General features: G+C 39.7%; 2 protein-coding genes across 4 annotated transcripts in view; both read left to right on the top strand.

Annotated features, from left to right (window-relative positions):
- Window positions 1-12,063, top strand: part of ERCC6 (ERCC excision repair 6, chromatin remodeling factor) — a 40,399-nt gene extending 28,336 nt beyond the window's left edge. For 2 of the 3 annotated variants that reach the window (XM_015866822.2, XM_015866823.2), the window contains exons 11-22: window positions 15-191; window positions 1,364-1,480; window positions 1,721-1,816; window positions 2,715-2,933; window positions 3,668-3,778; window positions 4,184-4,303; window positions 5,408-5,502; window positions 7,249-7,394; window positions 7,488-8,201; window positions 8,742-8,943; window positions 9,282-9,360; window positions 9,730-12,063. In XM_015866822.2, the coding sequence (XP_015722308.1) occupies window positions 15-191; window positions 1,364-1,480; window positions 1,721-1,816; window positions 2,715-2,933; window positions 3,668-3,778; window positions 4,184-4,303; window positions 5,408-5,502; window positions 7,249-7,394; window positions 7,488-8,201; window positions 8,742-8,943; window positions 9,282-9,360; window positions 9,730-10,164 (2,511 nt within the window). In that variant the 3' untranslated portion in view covers window positions 10,165-12,063. The remainder of the gene's footprint in view (window positions 1-14; window positions 192-1,363; window positions 1,481-1,720; window positions 1,817-2,714; window positions 2,934-3,667; window positions 3,779-4,183; window positions 4,304-5,407; window positions 5,503-7,248; window positions 7,395-7,487; window positions 8,202-8,741; window positions 8,944-9,281; window positions 9,361-9,729) is intronic. The other variant, XM_015866824.2, reaches the window with a different exon arrangement.
- A 7,457-nt stretch (window positions 12,064-19,520) lies between these two features.
- On the top strand, window positions 19,521-25,750 carry LOC107315785 (bone morphogenetic protein 7-like). The gene is made up of 5 exons (XM_032445518.1): window positions 19,521-19,809; window positions 19,887-20,026; window positions 20,723-20,839; window positions 22,001-22,202; window positions 23,547-25,750. The coding sequence occupies exons 1-5, from the start codon at window positions 19,521-19,523 to the stop codon at window positions 23,990-23,992; spliced, it is 1,194 nt and encodes a 397-aa protein (XP_032301409.1). The 3' UTR covers window positions 23,993-25,750.
- Window positions 25,751-26,881: the final 1,131 nt, after the last annotated feature.

The raw sequence follows: 26,881 nt of genomic DNA, 5'->3' as shown, positions 1-26,881 counted from the left end.
TTATTAATTAATAGTTCCGCACACCCCATCGCATCATCTTGTCTGGTTCCCCTATGCAAAATAACTTGAAGGAGCTCTGGTCCCTCTTTGACTTTGTATTCCCAGGGAAACTGGGAACACTACCTGTGTTTATGGAGCAATTTTCTGTTCCAATAACCATGGGAGGATACTCCAATGCCTCTCCTGTGCAGGTAAATGCATTGAAAATCTCACTAGAAACTGTTCTATTGTTTCAAAACTGATTTTTTAAGTGTACTTTTTGCTGTGCATTCTGGACACAAATGATAGAGTCATGCATCTGTGTTTCACTTCTGTGTATGTGGAAAAAAAAATGGTTCAACAAAATGAGACCATTTATTCTATACAGGAATAAAAAATAAACTCAAATGTCTCTTGTCAGGAAAGTTGGAATTATTGTAAGTGTTGTCTGAAATGAAGTAAAGATGGACAGGTGTGGGGAAAAAACTCAGATTTTACTCTTATTAATGTTTGTGGTTGTGGTTCTCTTAAGCACATTTCAACTTGGCTAATAGTTAAATTGTTCAGTAATCTGTAGACTAAAAGTTTCATAGAAACACTTAAGAATTTGCTTTAAAATATTATTCAAAATATTTTGCATGTATACATTTCTACATTTTCTTTTTAAGCTTAAGTGCTTCCCTTGCCCAAAGCTTAGTCACTTACTTAATTGGACAGCTAATTTGTTTTTTTACACATCAATAATTTATTGTATTCTTTGTTTTGCTTTAAGAAAAATGAAGGTATTTTTAGCCATTATGTACAGTTAATACCCATCTCACACATCCATTACCCATTATAGAACCATATGTTCCATTTGAGGCCAGAGTGACCTTTAGTTTCTGTGATCATGGGGATTTTCTCATACCGATTTTTTTATTTTAATAGTCCCAAGTGGACACTAATCTTCACTTATTGTCTAGTAACCACCATTGCTTTGGGCCTCTTTTTTTTCTCCTTGATCTTCAGTATATGCGTTAGCAGTTATTTATGCAGATTTTGGTTCTATGCAAGTTTAAAAACAAATACATATATATGTGTGTGTGTGTGTGTATTTATTTATTTTTATTTTTTAAGAAATCACATTTCTGGTCTCTGAAATTCCACTGAAAATTAGTCAAGATAAATCAGTGTTATCTAAGGAAAAGTTATTTATGCAGTATTTATTGCAGCTAATGTGAATTTTATTGCAGTTCATGTTGTGTTAAGTAGGTAACTGTAGGACCACATCAATCATAAGCCATCTCATAAATGTGGACTTCCCCAGTTACTACTTATTTAATTTTGTGTGTTACTAGAAAATCAAGAACCAAAATACTATTTTTGACTTTTCTTCTTTTTTCAGGTAAAAACTGCATACAAATGTGCTTGTGTGTTGCGGGACACCATAAACCCTTACCTGCTGCGAAGAATGAAGGCTGATGTTAAAATGAGCCTTTCACTTCCTGATAAAAATGAACAGGTTTGCTTTTTGTTACTGTTTGATCTGTGCCCTCTTCCTCTCCAAAGTTCAGACTTTCTGTGCTGATAGCAGTTGAAATGCTATTTTAACTATGGATGAGACAGAGAACCTTTAATTTTCTTATTCTTTTCCTCTGTTTTCTGAGCATTAAGTGGTTTCCCATATTGGAAAATTTTAATATTTGCAAAGTCTTGTATTTACAAGTTGAACTTGAGCTGTTTTCTTGTTTTGTTTTGGTAGGTCCTTTTTTGTCGTTTGACAGATGAGCAGCGTCGAGTCTATCAAAATTTCATTGACTCTAAAGAGGTCTACCAGATTCTCAATGGAGACATGCAGGTTGGCATTAGATAACAGGTGGAGTTTGGGCAAAGTTACAGATTGATGTTCACTTTCTGCTCGCTGGGTTTTAAGCAGAAAGGGAAACGTTCAATCTCAGCTCTGCGTTTGTGGATGTCTACTTTTCCTTTTTTCCTTTGTAACTGTTCTGTGGAGTATTAAGAATTTGGGGTCCCCCTGTGATAGCATGACCAGATAAAAATAAGAAAAGCTAGACCATAAATAATGTGTTGGCTCATTGAGTTTTCAGTTATGGAAGATGCCAGGATTACCTTCTTTCAAACCAGCTTTTTGAGCGTTCATTATATCAGATGAATTAATGTCAGTTGTATTAAATGAATAACTGAACAGAACTTTTCTTGCTTGATATCAAAGTGGTCGCTTTCAGCATTTTGTGTTTATTTAAGTATCTTGACTCAGCTGTACTTTGTTGCCATGTATTCCAAAAGGTTTACCTGCTATCCTCAAGGTCTGTTTGAAACTACTTGCTAACACAGGGAGACAGAGGGGAGATAGGATGGATGCAATAATTTAATTGAATGAACATGATGGATTTTATTTATTTATTTATTTTGAATAGGAAATGTTTGACCATGAGCAACAGCTAGGGACTGCTTCTGCTAATGTGGAAGTTTGTGCAGAATTCACTTAACCTTGTCATCAAAATAGACTCACAGTTATGTATTTTCATTGACCTTTTCCTACACTGATTTTTCTCAAAATGTTACATGAAACAAAAGTATTGGCAACCATTGGTTCTTCTAAAGAGCAAACTTCTATTAAAAACACTCATCTTGTTTATGATTAGATTAATCCATTGTTATTTCTCATTCACAGCACATGTATGTGTAAGTGTTTGTCAAGAAATAAAAAAGATATTTTGCCTTTTGTTGTTCAGGTTTTCTCAGGACTTGTAGCTTTGAGGAAGATTTGTAACCACCCTGACCTCTTCTCTGGTGGTCCCAAGATTTTGAAATGTGTACCAGATGCTGACTTGGAGGAAGCAGATCAGTTTGGTTATTGGAAACGTTCTGGAAAAATGATAGTGGTAGAGTCCTTGCTGAAAATATGGCACAAGCAAGGTCACAGAGTGTTGTTTTTCACTCAGTCAAGACAGGTAAGACGAGCTCATCGCCTTTTGGGTTTTTATTAATAAAACTGAAAAGTGTGTTAGTCCTGACAAGACTTGTAATTTACAGCAGTTGGTTTTGGTGACCTTCTTTTGAAACTAACATGTTATTAGGAGGGGGGGGGGGGAAAGTCTAATGTTGGAATAATTGAAGACCAGCTTCATCGCTCACAAGCTTTACTGCAAGGACAGTGTTGTGGCAGCTGTTGCCCAAGTTTAATATACTGAGTCAAAGCTTCTATTAGTTGTAACCATACAGTGCCAGGCTGAAGTAGTGATAATGTATCTGTTGTCCCTTCGGCATAATTTCAGGATCCAACTGGTAGTCTGTTAACATTTAATCCTGAGAATTGTGTGCTTTGGGCCAGAAGCACAGCCATTCCTTTTCTCTATATATTCCTTATTTTGTCTTCTGTGGATTGCCTGGAATCTGAACCACTTACCTGGTTAAATTGGCTTGAGATCACTGCTTATGGTTTCCCACACCAAGCACAAATGTTCTGGTCTTGCATTCAGCTATGAAATAACTATTCTTTAGTTTACTACAATTACAATAAGTTAATGAATTTTCTGCTAACTTAAGATTACAAATTGTTGGTTTTCTTTCTTGTTTGTTTGGCTGGTATTGCATTTAATACCAGAAATTCTCACAACTCAATCAGATGCTTGTTTAGTCTTCACATTTGGATTTCTTTTTTTTTTTTTTTTTCCTATCACAACAGATGCTGCAGATTCTTGAAGTCTTTGTTAGAGAAAGAAACTATTCCTACCTCAGGATGGATGGTACTACAACAATAGCATCCAGACAACCACTTATAACAAGATACAATGAGGTGAGATGTTTGATCCCATACGCTGATGCCTATTATTGAGTATGGTACCTGAGCTTAGCTTGAACTACTGGTATTCATTTTTTTGTCCGTTTTTAAATATTTTGCATTTGGTAAGTTCAAATGAAAACACTTTCTTAGTGTGAGGGGGAAAATGTCATCATGGTTTTAATGTAAATTTTCTGCTAAGAAAAAAAAAAAACATTGAAAAGGAAAAGTAAGTTTATTGGGCAACAGTAAAGGAAATTTAGATCAAACTACTTGTATTAGTCAAAAGTGATATTTAGATAAACAAGGAAATTGCAAAGGATCTTTGCAAACAATAGTAATAGAAGAATGCAGGACATAACAAAAATGGTCTTGTTCTTGGATAAATCTTTCTTTAGTAAGTTCTGTTCTGTGTTACAGGACAAATCCATATTTATTTTTCTTCTGACAACTCGTGTTGGTGGTATTGGAGTTAACTTGACTGGTGCTGACCGGGTTATTATTTATGATCCTGACTGGAATCCCAGTACGGACACACAGGTGAGTTTGTTCACTGCATTCTGTTCAGCAGCTACATTGAAATAAAGCTGAAGATAGAATGAGGTCTGTCTCCTTGGCGTTAAAGCACTATGTTGCTCTTTCCTAAGTTGTTGTTGCCAGCAATGGTCAATTAGGGGACAGTTCCATATTATGATTGCTCTTTTGGAAAAGCTATTATCAGTGGTTCCCACCACATCCCTTTTATATTGTTACATGTTACCACTCTTCAATATTGTGGACTCATATAATCAGTGTAGCAAAACAAACAGTTGAAATGGCTTGTTTGTTTTTTTTTCCCTAATAAATAAACATAGTAGATGTTTTGCAAGGAAGAGTGCAGCTGTTCAGCCATTGAACAGACATGACTGTTCATGGTGGCAATGCAGAGTAAGAAAAGGAGAAAAGTTTTGCTTAATTTGACTTTTTCATTGGTCATAAGTTGCTCTGTCTTTAAGAGAAGCAGCTTTTTATGATGAGACTCTGGGTTAACAGATCCCTTAATGTTATTTGGGGCTTACGTGTTTAAGAGGAATAAATTGTTTCTCATTGAAAGAAATCCTGAATAGCTCTGAGATCTGCAAGTATTCAGGTCAAGACGGGTCTGTTTTAGTGCTTGTTTTGAGAGCTCTTAATGAAAGTTATCAGTTTAGAAAAATGAGAATATTTTAAAGGAAATTTTTTTATTAAAGATGACTTCTGAAAAAACTTTGTTTCAGAACAAGTCTATTTAAAGTATTTACCCCACGTATGAGTTCTGATTTTAAGATACTAATTTATACTTTGAGATTTTGCATAGGCTTCTTGTTACAATTGGATTCTTGTCTTTCTACGTATGCACCATAGAATCATAGAGTGACAAGGTTTGAAAGGACCTACAAGACCATCTAGTCCAACCATACTCCCATTACCATTGCTACAACAAACCACTAAACCATATCTCATAGCAATACACTTTTTAAATTGTTTTCCTCTACTTCTGAGTTAGTTGTCCTAATGCTGTAGAAATACTACAACGATACAGCTGTTTGATAAATGTACAAACTAGGTCTGATAGACTAGTATTGATAGAAGGCCAATGTTTGGTAACCAAACCTTGTGTTCCAGGCTCGTGAGCGTGCTTGGAGAATAGGTCAAAAGAAACAAGTGACTGTGTACAGACTTCTCACTGCAGGTACTATTGAAGAGAAGATATACCACAGGTCAGTCAAAATGATTCTATGAATATAGTCCTATGCTCGAGAAAATGTTTGCAGGAAACCTGAGACTGTCTAACAGTAACACACCTGAGGGTGTGCTCACATGGAATGCAACCCCCAGCCTTCACCATGACAGGCATGTGTAGCTCTAGCTGTAAAATCCACATGCTAAACGTACTTCACTTTGCTTTAGCAGCTGTGTCCAGTGTACAAAGAATTCACTGTAAGGAAGAATATAAGCCTTAGCACAGAAAACGGGCTTCTTATTCAGAAGATGAAACTTGACATGTCTGAGGTGCAATTTGAAATCAACAAGCTTTTTTATCCTCAGAATGTGTAAAGATAAATGTTATATGAACATATATATTTGCTGTGCTTCAAGCCTAATTTTATTTTATTCCCAAATTGTTCCAAAATTCAATAATTAAATCCCAAGAACTGCCATTTATTCATGCCATTTTTTCCAAAATATAGCTGGAGTTTTAAAGTGCTTGCATTTCTGAATAATGAAATCGTTTTGTTTGCTTTCCCATTCAGCTTTCTCAGTAGTTAACTTCACTCACATGAATTTCAAGTGAACAACATGCGTGGGATTCTTCTTGCTAGGTATTGCTATTTAGAACAGGAATATTCTCCTTTAAAATGCAGATGAATGAATGGAAAGCACTAAATAATGAAATACCAGCACTTACTGAGTGCATTGTTTTTTTTCACTGCTTTACCACACTGATACAAAGCATCCACTGTTGGTTGGCTTGCATCCCTCTGGCATGTATGTGTTTGAACAACAGTGACCACATCAAGGAAGTGGGCTCCAAGGGTCAGGACAGCCATCAGAAATCTATTTTATCTCCAGAACAGTGCAATAGACTTCATGCTTTAAGCAATTTGTCTTTTTCTTCTTGCCTTATGCTTTCCTCTCTGCAAATAAATGGTCATCCCATGCAGAAAGCTTTGAAGCTGTTAATTCCTTAAAACTCCAGTAATCTTCTGATGGGTGCACTGCAGTACTTGATGCTGCTGTTTGAATATAGTTTTGACATTTACGTATTTTTTAAAATGCTGTCCTTGTTTAATGCCAGCAGAGCCAAAATGATGATGACAACACTTCTTTAGAACTGATTCCCATTTCTATTTGCGATGTATTTTTGATAGCACATTTAATATTTAATAATAATGCTTATGACAATCACAAAATTATGTTGTATAAATGTGGCATAAAAGTAGATCTACAAATACCAGTAGACTTTCTTCTTCTCAAACCCAATAGTTTTCTCTTTTCGCTGATAGCCATCCAGTCCTCACCAGTAGGCTGTGAGCTACCCTGCTGCCTTTGATTCCTTCAACTCTTAAAAATGACATTTGAAATGAAAAACATGATCATGTTAAACAGCTTTCTGATTGCTATATATATGAACTTTTCAATTTTAATGGACAAAAAAAGTAAAAATCCTAGCTGTGATGTTATTTATTGCTAAGCTAACGGATGCCTCACAGGACATTTCAGGATAGTGGTTACCTGTTGTGCTATGGGATTGTTGTTAAACAGTAAATCACTATGTTTAACAATTTAGTTGGTTGTTTGAAAGTTACCAACTCAAGATTGTCTTTTGGAAACTAGCATCATCTTCCCACTGTTTAATCATTCTGCAGGGTAACATTTGTGCTTAAGTACTGTAGTCAGTACTTAAACATAACTAGACGTTGTTTCCTGCATAAATTACTTTTGGTTTGTTTGTTTGGTTTTAGACAAATCTTCAAGCAGTTTTTAACAAACAGAGTGCTGAAAGACCCTAAGCAAAGGCGCTTTTTCAAATCCAATGATCTTTATGAGCTATTTACTCTGAGCAGCCCAGATGTGTCTCAGGGGACAGAAACGAGTGCAATTTTTGCAGGTACACTTTTTTTTCCTAATACTTTTAATAGAAAAAAAAATAATAATGTTTGAAGTGTTTGATAAATTGATACTAAGTTTATTCATCCCTCAGGTACAGGTTCAGATGTTCAAGTCCCCAAACATCAACTGAAACGGAAACTTGAAAGGTCAGCTGATGATGACGCTTTGAAAGGTGGTCTCCATCTAAAGAAAAGCAGCTCACCAAAGTACAGCAAGTCATCTGGTTCCCACTTAACCAGCCACGTGGTAAATTCTTCTAAAGCAACAGAGACCGGTGAGGAAGCCAAAGGAAATTTGGAAACTTTTGACCAAAAGAGCTGTGCAAAAGATAATGCACAAACTGCTACTAATATGAATTCATTGAATAAAAGCAAGCAAGAAAGCTTGGAAAGAGCTGATATATCTCTGTCCCAACCATTGCATGGTGATACAGAGTCTTCAGAGAACACCACGGTGACTAAGGAAGAACATGAAGTGGCTAATGAAAATGTTGAGGGAGATTTTGGCCTTCTTTGTGGTGCAGCTGACTCTCAGGAAAAGCAGGTTGATAAAACAGGGGATGTGCAAGTGGATAATAATCATTATAAATGTACCTCAAAAACAAAGCACAGAGTGGATATGCAATCACATGACAGCCATAAAGAGAAGTCTAAGAAGAAGCATCACAAAGATGCCAAGTTTGAAGGGGAGCGTATTCCTCACCTGGTGAAACAAAAGCGCTACAGGAAGGAGGACAGTGAAGAGAAGGAGTTAGACCCAAAGAAAAATGATGATTATGTCTTGGAGAAACTCTTCAAGAAAACAGGTAATTTTTGTTATTGGATTTGTACAGCGGTGACAGACTATTTAAATAGATGTGTGCAAAGCTTATGCAAATGACAAAGAGCAGTTTATCTAGTCTGTTACTGTCATGACATGTTAAAATGTTCGTTACTGAAATTGCTCAGGTAGGAGTGTGCTGGTCGCCTTCCAGAAACTCCTTAGGATATGAAAGTAGTACAGTGTTCATTTTGGAAATAAGTATGTAACCAGCCTTCATTTAGGCAGGAGTTCCACTTCTGTTTGTCCTGTCTGTAACAATATAAGTGATCAATTTAACCACATAATTGCAAAGTCTTTTGTAAATAATGACCTCATCTGCACATCAAATGTGGTTTACTGTCAAATTGATTGCTCAACTGATAGAAGGGGGATCTCTTCTTACTAGAAATGACTGTGCTGAAGTGCTGAATGTAATCGATCTGAAAATGAGAGGGGAAAAAAAAGATTGTGGCATTCACTTAAGGTTACCATTTCAATTAATAGGTGTCCTCCTTCAGCTTTTCTTGTGTGCTCTGTTTGCTAGGGGTGCACAGTGTAATGAAGCACGATGCCATTATGGAAGCTTCCAGTGCGGATTATGTGCTGGTAGAAGCAGAAGCAAACAGAGTGGCCCAGGATGCACTAAGAGCCTTAAAAGTCTCTCGACAGCGATGCTTAGGAGCTGCTTCTGGTGTGCCAACATGGACGGGCATGAGTGGTCTTTCAGGAGCACCATCAAGAGTAAAGTAAGTTTGTTTCTCATGCTGCTTATTGATAAATAGAAGAGTTCCTTAAAATGGTGTGGATTATTTATTTTTATACCCAGTATTTGCAGTAACATATTTTTCATTTGTTTCAATATGTTTCTTATTTTTTTAAATATGTAATAGAATGAAACGACATATTTTGAGGCTAGAAAGTATTCCTTTCTGAAGGATAAAAAAAAACATTACTGTTCTACAGTACAGGACAGGGAGGTTGGTAGAGCATTCTTAAGAATCCTAGAATGCAAACCCAGTCACTGGCTTTGGCATAAGTATTTTGAGAGAGATTTCTCATGGAATTAATTCTTCTGCATGTTTAGGAGTCGGTTTGGTCAAAAAAGAAACCCTATGCTGCTTTCTTCACATTCCACTTGTGCATCACCTGTCAAAAAGTGCAAGGTAAGAAAGACAAGACAGTATTTATCTTTTAGTATCTTTTCGTACTGATTTATACTCCCATAGCTATTCTTCATATGATTATGTAGACTTCTAGAATTTTCATTCACCCAAGAAATTTTCATTTTTTTGATGCAGCACCTTGTCTAGTCAGATACATCAAACTGCAGCGTGTACCACTTGTCTGTCTCAAGATCAGCAGTGCTTTTCTTTCACTTCCTCAGTTCTAAAGTGTATATTCAAGTTGAGACTAAAGCATACTGGCTCTTTATTGTATATTACAAATGTGCTCACATATGATTTAAGTCTAAACGGCAAGCAGATTTTGTTAAAGATTCTGTCTTTATACATTGTCTATATGTTTATTCGTAGGATGCAGATACGATGAAGAAAGAAAATGTGAAGAAGAATAGTTCCAATGGGCACTTTGACGGAAAATCAGAAACTGGAGAATCATCATCTAGCGTATTAGATTCTTCATCCTTATTAGCTAAGATGAGGGCGAGAAACCACCTTATTTTACCACAAAGGACAGGGAATGAGGGAGATGAGAATCTTAACCAAGCACCAGCTCCAGCCCCAGGCTCAACAGAATATGATGAATTGCTGGTGGATGTGCGGAACTTTATTGCGTTCCAGGCCCGTGTGGACGGTGAGGCTAGTACTCAGGAAATACTGCAGGAGTTTGAGTCCAAACTGCCTGTGGCACAAACTTGTGTCTTTAGAGAACTCCTCCGCAATCTCTGCAGCTTTCATAGAAACCCAAATGGTGAAGGTGTCTGGAGGCTGAAGCCAGAGTTCCGCTGACCTCTGTCACGAGAAGGCACTGGTTTGCACTTGGCCAACAGTCTGCTGTCAAAGACTTACTACTTATCTTTTGACATGAGGGATTTGTGTTTGTGATTTAATAAATGACTTGAACAGACGGTGATGCAGCACTCATTGCAGGCTTAGTGCTGGCTTCATTTCCAATTTAAACTATTTGTATGGGAGTGCTACCTACCTCATAGGTGAAGCAATACAAAGTATCACCTTTTCTTCAAAAGAAATGTTGGGATGAAGAATATGTGCTGACTTTTTACTACAGTAAGAGCCATGGATGTTGCCGTGGGTGTTTATTTGATTTCTGTGAAATTCCAAGAATTTCTCTCAGTTTTCTGTATGTTACTTAAGTGGTCACTGAGCACACAGTGTAACATCAAAAAAAAGTTTGTGATCGGCATGAGAGATTCACTTGCACTGATGAGAGTATTGAAATCACTAAGAAGCTTTCATTAGTAGTGAGAATTTGCTTTTAATGTTTCTGCTTTCATTGTTGCTAGCATCTAACAAATGCAGTGTTACTTACATTACTGCTTAACTTGGAAAATAATCTATTTCCACAGAGGTTTAATCACAAAAATAAAAAGCCTGGCAGTTGATATTCATGAAAAACTGATTGGATTATGGAAAACTAATTTACCCTATAATCACTGATTCAGTTATAGTCCATGGGCAGTCCCACCATGGGCAGTTGCTCAGTGTAGTACTTCTTACCAGTGAGATAACAGTTACTGCTGTGTTTGTTACAGGCTGTGGACTGATAATTCAGATCCCATTACATATTTGTAGGTTTCACTCTTGGTGATTTCTGTATAGAAAATTTTCCAGTTCCCTGTTAGCACATAGTCTTTTACAAGGATCAAGATTGTCAGAGGAGGAATGATTTTACTGTATTTTGCTGAATATAATCATGTGTTCACACAGTCATAATATGGCCTATAACTTCTGTTTGTGCTCCTGCCTATTCCGTAGATAGATGGATGGAGAAAATCTCAGTCTTCCTGGCAGTCAGATAAATTCTAATAACTGTTTTCTTCCAGGAAGGGAGAATCTGATTATTTGTAGCAAACCCAAGTGCTGTGTTAGAGCTTTGGTGTGCTAAATAAGGAGATTTTGGGGTGAAGAATGGATGGGTTGTGAGAGAAAAATGACAGTCTTGCACATCTTCACAGCAACAAGTTACTCTTAAAGTAGGAATAATTAGATGTACTTAATATCCTCACTGTCTCTAAGCTATTGAGAAAAGGGAAATCTGAGTTACTTGTTTTTCTTTATTTTGGGTACAAACACTGGAAGGTGAATGGTGAAGCAAGAATGCAAACTGGGTTGCTTTATGCTAAAGAAACGTAGTCTTTAAGGTATTTTCTATGGCTTTTCCTTCTGTTCTTATTCTGTATTAAAGGGTCTGCTGATATTTGCAAAAAAGTGGTGCTTTACTGTTTCAATAACCAATTAGCTTTTCACAGACTGGCACTGGAGAGGATAGACTGTCAAAGAATCTGCTTTTCTTCCTTATGACATTTGAAGGTAGGCCTGATGCACCTTTTCCTGACACCCTTTTCTGGAGTTTAAACAATACAATCTTACTGTTCTCTTCAAATCTTTAGAGTATTTCAACTAGGTTTTGGTGTTGTCCACAACATACATCCCTATCCATGCCCCATGAGCAATCCAGGAATTCATCTGTCAGCAAAGCTGCTGTTGTCACCTTAGCTATCAGTTCTGGTGTCCTGTTTTATGTACTACTTTCAGTCTTAAAGACATGTTTCCTGTACCAAGGAATGTTTGGAGCTTCTTACTGATGATCTGTTGATGTAAATGGACCTGCATGTGCTTTTATAAATCCTTGGCTTTTACAACTTATTAAAAAAGTAGAAACAAAAATCTGTTCTAGAAGTCTTTCTGGGCTGGGGGGGTGGGGTCGGGGAGGTGGGGGTTGGATGGAGTGGGGAAGCCATCGTTTCCTGTATAGTGGAGCTCTGTGACTAAATGGTTCTAATGATCTCTAAGTACAAGTCTGTTTTTCATGCAACTTCAAATTATGTGCCCTAGCAACTAGGTTTTTTTCAGTACTAGTGGATGTTTATGAGGCTGAATGAACATTAGTATGATACTCAGTACATTTTAAAGTATTTCATCTGAAAAAAAAAAAAAAATCTGTGAGATTAAAGGTCTACAGACTGACTTATAAGTGAAAGCTCTTCTGGAATGTCTGAGACATTTGACAGATAAAGAGTTATTTAAGAATAATCCTATTCTTATTCCAGCATAGATGTTGTATCTGACTTTGTTTCTTCAGCTGTGTAAAATCAGGTCACTTCATATCTTTAAAGAAGATACGAAGCAGCTCCTGACTAATGATTATGCAGTCAGATGCATTTACCTTCAGATAGTTTATAGGCATGTAATATTTTCAAAAGCTTTTATTTCACCCTTTCCATTTCCCAAGCATCCAGTGCTGCTGTGTGTGGGTGTTACTTTGTGTATGATTACAAAATTCACTCTATGTGGAATGCTTCTATCTTGCAGTTCTTACCTCATTGGGAAGGAGAGAAGGAAAGATCAAAATACAGATATTGTAATCAAGTTAAATCTTATTAAAGAGAGCCATTTCACCCTGAAACAATGTAGCCCTTAAGTAGAAGGAAAAAAAATGTTTTGTTTCACGCTGTGAATATTTGGGAGGCAGCTCTAGCATTGGTTATTAAGGTGCTTTATACCCCTTTTGCATCCTTTTCTTTCTTTATATTCTTCCAAGTATTTATTCTCCTTTTGTTGATCCTTTTGATGAACACTTGAGTTTGTTGGTGGGTTCAAGGCTCTCTATTGTAAGAACTAAATTCTGACCTAAATGTCTAAATTCTGATCTGGAGATTCTGCTGCAGGTGATTGATTGCCCCACCACAAAAGAAGTGTTAGCAAGACACTGAATGGATAGATAGGTAGGAGTGAAACAGCGCTTTACAATAATGGAGAGTATTATAGATCATATCATAAATGAGTGCTCTGGCTCAGCCTCTTCTCAGTGGGGTACAGTGTGAGAACTGAGTCTACTACAGCTAATAAACATTATCCTGGCAAGTAAAGTGGTACAGAATCAGACTGTTAAATTGGGAAGCACTGGATTCAGATGATATTCACCTATACCCATACCCATTTGTACACAAGTGGCATGGTATGCTTTTGATTGCTTCTTTTGTTTCCAAAATTGCTTGAACTTGACAAATTTTGATGTTCTTGCTAATAGTGCAATCTCTGCCTTTCAAGAAGCTACAACAGGACAGACACAATTTTCCAAAGGGCTTCACAGAATTTTTGTTGTTCATAAAACCCTTCGGTACTTCCTTTCTGAGCCACTCGGTCTGTAGGTCTGAATTTTCCAGCTCCACTGACACTGATGGGCTGATTGTCATACCTCAAGGACCTCACCTTCTGACCTGGGCCTTCATCAGAGATAAAATGTGTGTCATCTGGAATCCTGTGTGTGTGTGATTGAAACAGTCACTGAATGTTAATCTTTCTCCGATTTCTGTGTGCTTATTGTTGTGTGGGAAGGACAAATACAGGTAACTTGTGTTCCTGAAAAGAGCCTACTACACCTTTTTTTGTTATTGTTTCTTTTTAGTCTGGGGGAAGATTAATCTTGTGGGCTCCATTTTTGGCCTGAACTCCAAATGCAGTTTGGGATACATTTTTCAAAAACCATGGAGATGGGTGAGAGCGATGATTTTAGTAGTCATTAAAAGGTAAGTTATACTTCATCAGTGAAAAAGATGTCCAGGAAGGCATCACCTAAGTAGAAAAAGCAGTGTGATAGTTACTGTTATGGAATGTGTCCTTCAGGGGAAGCTGTCACAGGGATGCAGCGTTTGAGTAATTCATTTGCAATTCAACTGACAAACCATTCTTAAAGAAAACAGCAACTCAACTGATGTTTTTTTTCTAAAATGGTAACGAATTGCTCCAGTATCAAGCAATGCTGTTTTTAAGATGAGGAACTGGGTAGATGAATAATAGAATTGGTAGATTAATACTCTGTTTGCACCTTGTTTGCATGCTGTTGTGATTCCAGTGCCAAATATTAGCAATACCAGTCTGAGCAGTTTTCTCTCCTGGATAGAGAAGGTGTTGAAGAACAGTTATCCAAAGGCTGCTCTGGAAGTAATGCCTTCTATTTCATTATGTTGGCCCTCTATGTCAGAGGCAGATATTGATTCATGACGGTGGAGGTTAAACCTTCCCACAAATATTCCCTTACAGTTTGCTGCTGTGTGACAGATGGCAGCAGAGGGGCAGTCTGACAGAGTGGAGTCTGACATGGAGGTGTGTATGAAGCAAAGATGTCGTTGAGTCCTCCATGCAGAAAAGAATTGTACCCACTGACAGTCACCGATGTTTGCTGAATGTCTATGGAGACCAAACAGTGAGGCAGTGGGTGAGGTGTTTCAGCAGTGGTGACCGTGATATGAAAGACAGCCATGCACAGCTGTCACACTGTGAAGAGTGTGTCGATCAGCTCATCTGTGCAAATCAGAGGATTATAACCAGGGAACTCTGTAGAGAGCTGAATATCAGCTTCAGTATGTTGGAAATGATGGTGGCAACACTGGAATATTGCAAAGTTTGCTCCAGATGGGTCCTACAGATGCTCATACAGGAACAGAAAGAACACCATATGCAAGTTTTTCAGAATCTATTGAACAGCATGTGAATTCCTCATCTAGGAAAATGTTCAAGACAAAGTCCTGAAGAGGTAAGGTGATATGCACTGTCTTGGGGTAGGAAAGGGGTGATTCTTCTGGTTTTCCTGGAGCCTGGACAATCAGCTTTGACTGCTACATTGCAATGCTGACAGCTAAAGGCTCAAACTAGTTTAGCTACAGAAGAAGACAGCCTTGCTCTTGCAACACAATAACACCAAGTTCCCACGCCAGTTTGGATTCCACAGAACACATTGCCCATCTTGTCTAGACTATCCCAAACTCCAGCTGTACGGTACAGATTTGGCCCCTTCTGACTTCCATCTGTTCAGGCCAATGAAAGGTGGATTACATAGGCTACATTTTCCTAGAAACAACGTTGTCATAGCAGCTGCCAAACAGGGGGTCACCTCCCCTGGTGCAGATTTTTATGAGCATGGCATGCAAGCTTTTGTTCATCACTGGTGAAAATGCACAGCTAATGGTGGTGACTATGTTAAAGGACAATGTTTTGTAGCTGAGAATTGCTATCAAATAGCGGTATTGTACTCATTGTGGTTGTAGTTGGAAACTGTTATAGTTTCCATGGAAATAAATAGCAGACATTGCTTTTGGAGTGACCTATGCATAAACTTCAATAAGAAGAATGAGCTATCATGATGCAGTTCCTCATGTGCTGGTTGTGATTGTGCTTTCTTAGATGATACATTAAGTTCATGAAAAGATGACATGTTAAGAGACCCTGTAGAAACTTTTATCAATTCTTGGCCAATCCATTAACTAAACCATCAGGAAAATTTAGGAAGGAATAAAGTTAGTGTCTCAGTGTAGTCACTGAGATCATTTAAAACCTGGTGTAATCTGTTTGTTTGGTTTTGTAGGAGCAGGGAGATCTGAATTCTGCTATAAACTGTTCAGAGACTTTGGATGAGATATTTTATTGCCTTCTTTTCCACCATCTGACTGGTTCGGTCTTTAGGGGGAATGGCAAGAAATTTTTCGCATCTTTGGAAGTGCTTCAGGAAATTATTGCAGAGTAAAAAGAATCCTAGTTGGAAAAACAGAAGGTAATATGGCATCTTCTTGTCTAGATCATGAATTCAGTAACTGTAGTTTGCACAAAACTATAGTACAAAAAGCTGACAGTCCAGTTTTTGAAGGGCTTGAGTAGGGCACATGCTTTGGAGTCAGGATGTGCTGGCGAGTCTGCACTTGGGAGTTCTCCCTCCCTTGGGAGAGATATTTATATATTAGGTAAATGGTAAAACCTCTCTGCTACTTAAAGCCATTTATAATTTCCCTGTTCCAACATTCAAGCTATATGCTGAATGTACGCTTACTAACTCAGTGGCTCTCTCCATCTACCCACTCCTCATGGGATTGCTATTCTAGGCTCTGGGGTGATGTCAACATTCCTATTTCACGTGGTATTGCTGATGTGATACAGGTCCTGTTCCTTTAGCTAAGATTGAGAAGATAAATCTTTCCTTAGTAATTCTTAGCTTTCACTGGTGACTTCTTTTTGCTGCCTCTAATGCTATAAGCAGAGAGAGATCAGACCCCTCCCATGCAAGGGTCGTTCCTCTTTTCATTATGAAATGGCTCTAAGGCAGCTGCTATGAAGCAGGTGAAATACTTTGGGGTTTGTTTTTTGGTTTTTTGCTCCCAGACAGCAAAACCCACCATGAAGACTGCAATGCATCACACTGTGCTCAGGAAACAAAAAACAACTCCTTTGTCCAGAAAGAAGAAATTACTGTGAGTCATCAAACTAGAAAATATGGAACCTGGACAGATAGTGCACAGAGAAGAGTTAAGCCACTCCTCTGAGAAAGAAGCAACTTCCAGCCTGCTCTGCACACTAGTTTCAAGGGGTTTGTGCTGAAATGAAACAAATACTGACAAATTAAAGGAAAGGGGGAGCTATAATCGGAGCTGAGCTCTTTGTTTCTGAACAGCAGGACTGACCATGCACTTAACACCAAATTTGTTAGGGCTCTAAAACATGCAACAAAGGCTCACAAGTAGACGTTGCTCTGCCAGTTAATAATACAGTGAGATAACTATGCTGTTTCAGTGTTGCTGTCCCATACTAATTGCTGTATGATCAAAGATGAGGTTTTGATAGGCCACAAAATGAACCCCATGTTCTTACCCATGAGCTATTCCTGAAAGCCAGGCAATTTTGAACTCTGCAGACCCTCCAAGTTGTTTATCCAGCCATTTGAGAGAGTGAGAAGGAAAAGCAATGCCAGTGCAGAATTCTTTGGAGAATCCACCTATAATTTTATGTTGTTAGCTGTGTATCATAGTTCCCCATAGATTCCCTGCTTTTCCTAAGCTCCCAAAGCCACACTGCTAGTAACATGTAAGTGGAGCGAACACACTATTTTTATGGTACAGAACAGGGATGTTGAAGCCTTGCACTAATTGCAAACTAGAATGTAGTATCATCAGTGGAGCTATGACCAACTCCTGTATAAGGCTTACATAAGTGGTGAGTCATACACTCTTACGAAAGAATAAGGAGCAAGGCTTTCATTATGTTGTTTGTCTAATCAGAAATATGAAAATAAAAGAACACAGCACTCAGTGGGTTATGTTTGGCTAACAGTAGGCTAGAATTTCTGCAGTTGCACTACTGTGATTGAGGCATTTCATTGTTTGTGGTCCCAGCTTATATTAAACAGAGAGGATTTTTTCATAAATCTTTGCCTCTAGGGCAGAGTTAAGGTTGTTTGGGAACCCTAGCTATGCATTTCCAGGCATTAATGTCTGGAAGCAGCACCAGGGGAGCAGAAATGGAGGTATATGCCTAGGGAGGATACTAGGAGTAAATGAAGAGGCCCAAGGGCAGCGCAGGGTTTCTGAGGATGAACACGTAAAGAAGTGGTAGAGTGGAAGCCGAGCTTTTAGGGTGACCAAAAAACAGTCCTTTGATGATTTCTTGTATCTCACTAGCTTTTTGCATGCTCTCAGGCAGGTCGTTGCAGTGAGTATTACTTCAACCACCAACCACTGCTGTTAGCCACAAGCTGAGATACCTACAGCTCTTTGAAGACAGCTACAGAATCCTGAGGACTGAAGTTGGCTGCAGATTTATGTGCACCAAAAGTGCTCTTTAAACTGGTCCGATGAATCCATCACCACTTCTCCTTTTCTTACACTAGTTCCCTGCCCCTCCTGTGGTGGACTGGATCACTTGGCTGCAGCAACAGCTGAAGGCTGGAAGGAGCAATAATAGGAGGAAATCTGAAACTGAAGAGCCACACTGTCATGAGACTTAGGAACTCAAGGCCCTGGAACGTGTCCAAGGGCAAAAAAGCTGTGAAGGATCTGGAGCACAGGTCTTACAGGGTGTGGCTGAAGGAACTGGGATTCTTCAGTCCAAAGAAGAGAGGAGGTTAAGGGGAGACCTTATTCCTGTTCACAACTGCCTGAAAAGAGGTTATAGTGTGGTGGGAGTCAGCCTCTTCTGCTGGTAGCAGCAATAGGATGAGAAGTACTGGTCTCAAGATGTGCCGGGGAGGTTCAGGTTGGATACTGATAAAAACTTATCCAAAAGAGTGGTTGGGCACTGGGATGGGCTGCCCAGGGAGGTGGTGGAGGCACTGTCCCTGAAGGTGTTCAAGACACATGTAGATGTGGTACTGAGGGGCATGTTTTAATGGGGAATATTGGTGGTAGGTGAACAGTTGGAGTAGATGATCTTAGAGGTCTTTTCCAACTTCAGTGATTTTATGAGCCTACTTTTCAGCTGAGAGCAGCAAAAGGTGAGTATAGCAGAGCTGCTTGAATGATCCTGGTTCTATTTTGTAACTTTAAGAGGCTAATTTAGGAGTGGCTGAAGAGCATAATTAACACAGCTACAGCCTCTGTCACCACCTCTTTCTCCCACAGCCCATCTGCCAGTACTCTTGTCCTAGGTAGTGTGCCTAAGCAGATGGGATGTGTCTACCTACCCTACCCCACAACCCCTCCTCTGCCTGGAGAGTCAGTGGCCCACGTGTCACAAGCAGAACAGGCAGTGCGGCATAAACCCTTGGCAAGATAAAATTGCTCCTTTTAAGTCGACAGACTGCCTTGAAAAGGACTAGTGGGCATGATGCCTCAAGATTTCATGGTTGGCTGGTTTGTGTTGGGGATGGAGAGAAAATTATGGAAAGCTGAGTTTAGTTTGGGTATTATTATGCATGTAACCTTCCATGCCTAATTGCACTGAAGCTTGGCTGCTTTGAGAATCGTAGAATAGCCCGAGTTGGAAGGGACCCATAAGGATCATTGAGTGCAACTCCTTTTGCTACGCTGCGAGAGCAGAAGCCACGTCCCCAACCAGCGTAGTGATCAGGCCAGCACACTCATTTCTGCAGCTTTGCTGAGCCCTTCGTCGCAACGAGGTCTGTGGGTGGGGAGCTGCAAGTTACAGTGGCTCACCTTCATTTTTAAGTGCTGGTGGCAGCCCGGCCCGAGCGGGGAGGGGGAGATGCCGCGCACCCTGCGGAGCGCTCAGATGTTCGCGAGTCCCATTGAGTCCTTGACGGGGCTTTAATGACCCGGGTGAGGCGCGGCGACGCAGCCCCGGGGCACAGCGGCCGTCGGAGCCGAGAGCCGCACAGAGCCGCGAGGCAGGACGCTCCGGCCATGGCGGGCGGGCGGCTGTGGCTATGGATGGGGCTGGCCTGGCTGCTGGGGCTGGCGCAGCTCGGAGCCTTGCCCCTGACCGCCGGACCGCGGGACGAGGTGCAGGCGGCGGCGTTGCAGCGGCTGCGGGAGGTGTTTGACATCGAGGAGCTGCCCCCCGACGTGCTGCCCCACAAAAAGCCGCCGCAGTTCATGGTGGATCTCTTCAACAAGGTGGCCGACGCCAACGGCATCACCCGCGCACCCGGACTGCTGGAAGGAGACGTGGTGCGCAGCTTCGAGGACCGAGGTGAGCAGGGGGCGTCGGGGGGCAGCGCCGTGATGGGGCGGCGTGGGCAGCGGCGGCTAAAGGCCGCTCTTCTGCAGCTCCCGTGGAGCAGGACCTCTTCTTCTTCGATGTCAGCGCCATGGAGAGGGGCGAGCAGGTGCTGAAGGCCGAGCTGAGGGTGTTCAAGCTGAGGAGGAGGCGCGTGGCCAGGAGAGCCGATCCGCAGCACTTCTGCAAAGTAAGTGGCAAATGAACCGGCAGTACCGTGTTTACTTGTGTTGCTAATAATCCGGAAGGGAAATGAGAAAAGAATGGAGTATAACCACTTAGCACATAAACCTTCTTTACTTTTATTATCGTTCTCTGCGCAGAGTGGCACTTTGTCTTCAGCATGCAGAGAAAGGGTGCAGGGCACTGGTTGGCAGGATACTATCCCTGGGGGTACCCTTCCCTTCTGGCCTACACCGGACTTGTCTGCTTTTTGAGATGTTTTGAAATTCAGATGCAAATTTGATTGTTTTGCTCTTGTAATGATGGTAGTATGGCATCGACTGTATCCACTCTGTAGGACGTTTAGCAGACTTGAAGGCAAAGATACAGTGAACTGGAGGACTCTGACAGTATCAAAGGTTTGAAAGAGATGCCCAGTGTAATAGCATAGTTCTGCCTCTGAACTGATAGAATCATAGAGTCGTTTGAGTTGGAAGGGACCCTTAAAAGGTCATCTAATCCAGCTCCCTTGCAATAAACTGAAATGCATCTGCTGATACTCATTTTGCTGTTGAACAGCAAACAGTAAACAGCTTTTAGCATCAGTTGGAGCAGTTTTCCATTTAAGATGTGGGAAAAGTACTTATAATCTTGATCCTCCCTATTTTGCTGGAAGAATGATGGCTGTCATTTCTCACTGTTCTGTTGTGTTACTCTCGTTAAGGTGGAAGTGTATGAGCTACTGGAGGGTGGAAGTAAACCACACAAAAAACATCTCATTGCATCACGATTGATGTCTATGTACTCAGAAGGCTGGGAAGTATTCAATGTCACGCAGACGGTAAGCAGAGAACTCTTGGCTTACATTTTTAGTTCTGAAATTTCTCTTATGGCAGTGCGCAGCTGACAACTTGCTCTTATTGCTGGGTTCCGTGGTCAATTCAAACTAAAGGACAGAGCAGGGAGAGAGCCCTACTCATTACACTCAGAAGTACATGTTCTTAGTTCTCTGATGAGAACTAAGCAACCCAAACCTAGACAGCAGGAGGGATGTCAGGCCAAATATGGCAGTGTGAGTAAAGCACGCTCATCCTTAGGCTGTCAAAAAAGAAATCATTGATTATGTGGTATGAGTAGGTCTTAATTTCCCTTTAATTTTACTCTAGTCTGTTTTGTTTTGTTTTGTTTAGATGAGATGTGCAGCGTACTTCAGTGTTGTGTTTCTGGAATTTGTAATGGTTGGAATGTTTTTCATCTTCACTTTGTATGTAGAATTCCCAATTTGCTAGCTGGAAGATTTGTTCTGTAGATATCCTTAAATTACATCAGTATCAGAATGTCTTTCCTTAGCAAAAATACAAATGAGCTTTCAAATACTTTCTGAGGCTTAAATATGGTCTGGCAGTGGTTTTAGTTACCTGAGCTTTATGATCAGATTGAACAATGTGCTTAAATGATTGGTTGAGTTGCATCCATAATAGCCTTCCTTGAGAATGGCCTGGCCTTATTTAGTAGACTGTAATTAGAACAATTAGAGAAAGTAAATTTGCCTGTTTTCTTCAGATAAGCTAATTTCTTCAAATGCTACATTTGTGTTAGATTTAAATGAGTTTTAATGGTATGGAAAGTCTGGAGAGATTTTACTATTCCATTTTTAAGATTACTAGGAAAAATAAGGTTCTGTCTAAAGTCAGGGATTATTTATTTTATTGCTAATGTTAACTCTTAGGCTCATCTATTCACTAGTAAATTCTCCAAAGATTAATTATCTTTGTGTAAATGTAACTTTGGGAAACGTATATGTTATTTTTAAATGTTGAATTATTGGTTTAAATATTTAACTCAATTCAGTCTTTACAGTTACCTCACTTCTGTGATTGTATATGTATTTATGGTCCTATATCGGTTGCCTGTTCCATTTTCCTAATGTAAATTATTCTTAATCACAATGCAGTGCAAAGATTATTGAAACAATATTTTCTTGTTTCATTTTCATTACCAGGTTTCCAAGTGGGTAGGAAGCAGTAACTCCAACCATGGCTTTTTGATAACTGCAACACACTTACTCAGCAATAGGATTGAACACAACCTGGTTGCATTTGCAAAGGGACAGGGCAATTTGCAGGAGAGCAGAAATGCTCTCCTTGTCCTCTTCATCAACAGTAATAAACGGAGGTCTTCCAGCTTTGTATCCTCTTCTGCAAGTAAGTTCACACAACAGTAACTCTTTTAGAACGTGAAAAATTCTGTTCCCTCCTGCTGCCTTATGAATGCCTTATCCCAGTATTTATGTGCACTGTTGAGCCTGGTGCAGTCCTGTATTGTCAGTCACCAGAGTTTGCTTGATAGCTCTTGGTTGTAGCTCACCCAGCATCTGCAGCCACCTCTACTCAAAGAAGATGTGCTTGCAGAAAATATTCATGAAGCCTAAGGGAAGCTTCATTTATTTTCGTTGTTTATTTTCATAGAGAGATGGGAGTTTTCTTTCTTTTTTAAAATTATTATTTACTTTATCTCTGTGGTGATGTTTGCATGGAAATTATAATTTTCACCTTAGGCTGAAAAAACTCAGTGACCTGGAAAACTGTGAAAATGCTGGTAAAGCAAATGGAAGTAGTTATGAAGTGCAGTTTTCAAGAGTGGAAGAACTGGTTAGATAAGCAGTTTTAACTTCTCTGTCCTTTGCTTGTTTTTTAAACACCTATTTAACTCCAGTGATTAATTAGCATTGTTACTAATGGCTTTTTTTTTCTTTTCCTTTCGTCAAAGACAATGCCTTTATCCCTTAAATTACAAAACAGTAGCACCTTACCTCTCCCACGGGTCCTCCAGTAAAATCAGCTAAGGCTGGATTTTAGAGCCTGAGATAAATGCAAAGAGCAAAAGCTAGAAGGAGGAGGAGAGGTAATGGTTTGGGCTTGGAGGGTCTTTTTGGTAAATCATTGCATTTGTACCTTAGAAAGGAATAATTAAGAACCAGGTGGTAAAAGTGATACAAATCAAAACCAACAGCAGTTTAGAAAACAACCAGAAACTGGCCTGTTCACTTTTTTAATTTTTTAATTTATTTTTTAATTTTTTTAATTTAAAATTACTGTAGTGAAATTGATTGTTTTATTTATTTTCCAAAATGACTGCTGCTCGGGAAAGCGTTCTATTCTCAAGCCTATGGGTAGAGTTGCTGAGAGGAGAATACTGGAGAGAAGAAAAGGCTGCGGTCTCCACCCTTTGTTAGCACTTAACAGCAGGTCTGCTGTAGGAGTAACCATGTAAAGGTCATTGAAACCATTCTGACCAAAGCTTTTATGTTTCTGCTAAACTAGGGCCTTTTAGTCCACATAGGGAAACACAGACCTGCCAGATTTTGAAAAGTAGCTGAAATGGCAATTGAGTACACACCTCTCCCAGTGCTTTCATAGTCCTGTCATTTTAAAATATTCTTTGAAGTCTTTGATGTACATTTTGGAAACAGATTTTCTTGCAGATTATTGTACTTAAAGAAAAACGACTTTGAGAAAGATTAACACACAGCTTCCTTTCTGAACCAGAGGTGAACCCTGCCAAAAATGATGCCTTGTTACGTGTGCCACGTGAAACTCTGATAATCAAAAACAGCAATGAAAGCAACAGCAGGAGACCTCGGGCTGCTGCAGTACCTTCTTCCAAAAGCCAGGTAACAGTGTGTCATCGAAGAGAACTCTATGTTGACTTCCACGCTATTGGCTGGTCAGGATGGATTATTTACCCAAGTGGATACAATGCATTTTACTGCAGAGGCTCCTGTCTTTTCCCCTTGGGGGAAAGTCAAAATGCAACAAACCATGCCACCGTTCAGTCCATAGTCCATACACTTAAACTGTCTCAGGATGTCAGCACGCCCTGCTGTGTTCCAGATGAACTGAAGTCCCTCAATCTCCTCTACTTTGATGACAAAGAAAATGTGGTTCTTAAAAATTACAAAGACATGGTGGCAACAAGGTGTGGTTGTCATTAACAGGACTTTTTTTGTACACCTTTGGCATATGCTTGGATTCAGTTTCCTATTTGCCTTTGAAAATACCAAAGCTAAATGGTATTTCAGGTTATGGGTTGGGTGAACCAGAAGCTCACCTGTGTTTGAAATCCTCTCACCATGGGTGGGAGTAAAGGAGTTTAAGGCAGATGTTCAAAGAACCATCGGTCTGTAATGGCTCTGCTTACCTCTGTGGAAAACTCTGTGCCTGTAAACCAGAGGAAACTATTAAGAACAAGAATTTTGTAATGTAAAAGATCCCAAACACATCCAATTGCACTCAAACAAAGGTCCTGTTTCATATGTGAAAGCTCTGAATATCTGAAGGACTAACAGGCATGCTGTCCTGTAGGATGTGGAGGGAGGACCCATTATGATCATCTAGTCCAACCTGTGGCTCCACACAGGACCACCCAAAAAATCAGACCTTATGTCTGAGAGCATTGTCTGGATGTTTCATGAACCCCAGTAGCTCAGTACCATGAGCACTTATCTGAGGAGCTTGTTCCAGTGCCTAACCACCTTTTCTTGATATCCAGCCTGACCATCACCTATCACAGCTTTATGCCATTCCGTTGAATCCTGTCACTGAGAGGGGAGCTTAGCACTGCCCCTTAGCTCACCCCCATGAGGAAGCTGTAGGCCACAATAAGGTCTCCTCTCATTATCCTCTTCTCTTGGCTGAACAGTCAGAGGGATTTAATCTGTTCTTGAAATGTCTTTCCCTCTAAACCCTTCATCATCTTTGTAGTCCTCCTGTGGACACTCTTCAATAGTTCTGTGGCCTTTTTGTACTGTGGTCACAACTGCACGCAGTACTCAAGTTGAAGCCACATCAGTGCAGTGTAGAGTGGGGCAGTCACTCTCCTCAATCAGCTAACAGCTCTGTGCTGGTACCCTAGGATCCTACCTCAATCCAACCTGGGGATGCTGGTTTCAGTAATACTACCTCATTCAGCCTTGAATGCTCATGATTCAATGGGGATATAAATTCCTAAGCAGAGCTTTGAGGATAAATGTGTGCCCAGAGCTGACCTCAGAGGACTCTTCTGAGTAATACATAAACTGTAGATAGTAATGCACTTCTTTCCCTGTTCTGTCTGCAGTTTTACTGAATACAGAGACTACCTAAGAAGTCCCTCTGGGACTTACTAGGCAATCTGATGGAAACAGGACAATATATATCTGGGCATCAGCAAACTTGGCTTCTGGCTCAGTGCTTGCACCTCTATGATGAAGAGTAAGCCTTTTGTAAAAGCATTTTCTTCCACCATGGCCTGCTGTAGCTTTTAGGCTATGTGGCAGCAGAGTGCCCTTGCGTATTTGTTGTACGATGACTGTACAATAAGCTTGGGTTGTAGCTCCCAAAATCTAGGCAGAAAGGAAATAAAAAGTCCAAACTTTGGAAGTCTGCTAGAACATTCTGGGTGCTGCCTAGGTCCTGTAGCTAAGACTGGTTTGTTGGAAGGTACTTGATGGTTCCCTTTCATTCTTCCTTGATCCATAAGATGCAGACTTGGAGGGGGACCCCTGAGGTCTTTGAGTTGTGATACAACTTAATGTGGGCAGCCATCCCATTGCAGTTCCATGATCAACTCATTGAGTTGTAACTTTAGCCTGTTATGGTTTCTTGTCTCCATTAATCCTTGAAGGAGGTTGTCACATTACAGAATTTGATGTTTCCCATTGGTAGAAACTTCATGAAGAATTTTTACTTCAATGAGATGTATATTTAAAAAACAAAACAAAACAAAAACAAACAAAAAAACAGAAAAATGTTTATGTAAATGTTTTTTTCCTGTAAATACCAATGTCTGTAATTAAGAAATGTATTTTATTTAAAACTCAAACACTTCAAGTATATTAACTTAATCTGTAATACAAAACATGACTTTTGAAATAAATGTACATAATGTAACATAACTGTTTTCTTTCTGTGCTGTATTTGAGCTACCTTCCCAAAGTCTTGAACCAAATACTTTGCCAAAAGAGCGGACATTCACAGTGGTTTCAATAGACAATGAATCAAGGCCACTGACTCCATGACTGAGTATAACAGACAAGCAGAATAGATGTTGAGGCTCTATTCCTCCAAGCTGGGGGAAAGAGGTTGTGGTGAGGTTCCTGTATTTCCATCCAGCAGACCATAGGGTGAAATGCGTATGTGTGAGCTATTCGGTACAGGGACTCCATCACATCTTTAAGTTTCAGAACTGCAGTATGTGCCCAGTGAGACAGAACAAACGTGTTTATCTTTTGTACAGAACAACCCCAGAGTGCTATGCTGATCATACCTCCTTGTGTTTAGAATTCCTATACAAATGTTCCAAATCCTCCATAGTCCATAGGAATTGTATCTTGGTTAGTGAGAGCCCAGAGAGGTGACTTCAGGTGGTGTTATCTATGCTATGCTAAGAACTGAAGCCAGCAGTTTTCACTGCCAATTAACATTGGGAGAAGGACTGCCTTTGGAACAGACTAGTGGAGGCAGCTTTTGCATGCAACACACTCCAGTCTTCTGTTCATAACATGATGAATGGTTCTAGAACCATCAGCTGTGTATCAGATGCATCTTTCACTGCAACTCAGGGAATTATCCTTTTATTTTATTTTATTTTTTTTAATTGTCCTATTGTTTTAGATGCCAAGAAAAATATTTTTTTTCCTTTGAAAACCAGGTAAACTTTTTACTATGTAATACTGAATATTAGTGAACACAGTGCTGCACCACAGTTGGTGAAATACGCACAGTCAAGCTAGGAGCACTGAGTAGTTTTGCACATATTAAATTATTATTTTTTTCTGCACCACTCAACATAGTCTCATTATGCCCCATTAAACCCTTATAATTAAAACAAAATATATTGGAAT

This window comes from Coturnix japonica, chromosome 6 (assembly GCF_001577835.2).
Source record: "Coturnix japonica isolate 7356 chromosome 6, Coturnix japonica 2.1, whole genome shotgun sequence".
NCBI classification, from domain to species: domain Eukaryota; kingdom Metazoa; phylum Chordata; class Aves; order Galliformes; family Phasianidae; genus Coturnix; species Coturnix japonica.
The sequence above is the reverse complement of the archived record's forward strand: the minus strand, read 5'-3'. Positions and strand labels throughout refer to the sequence as shown.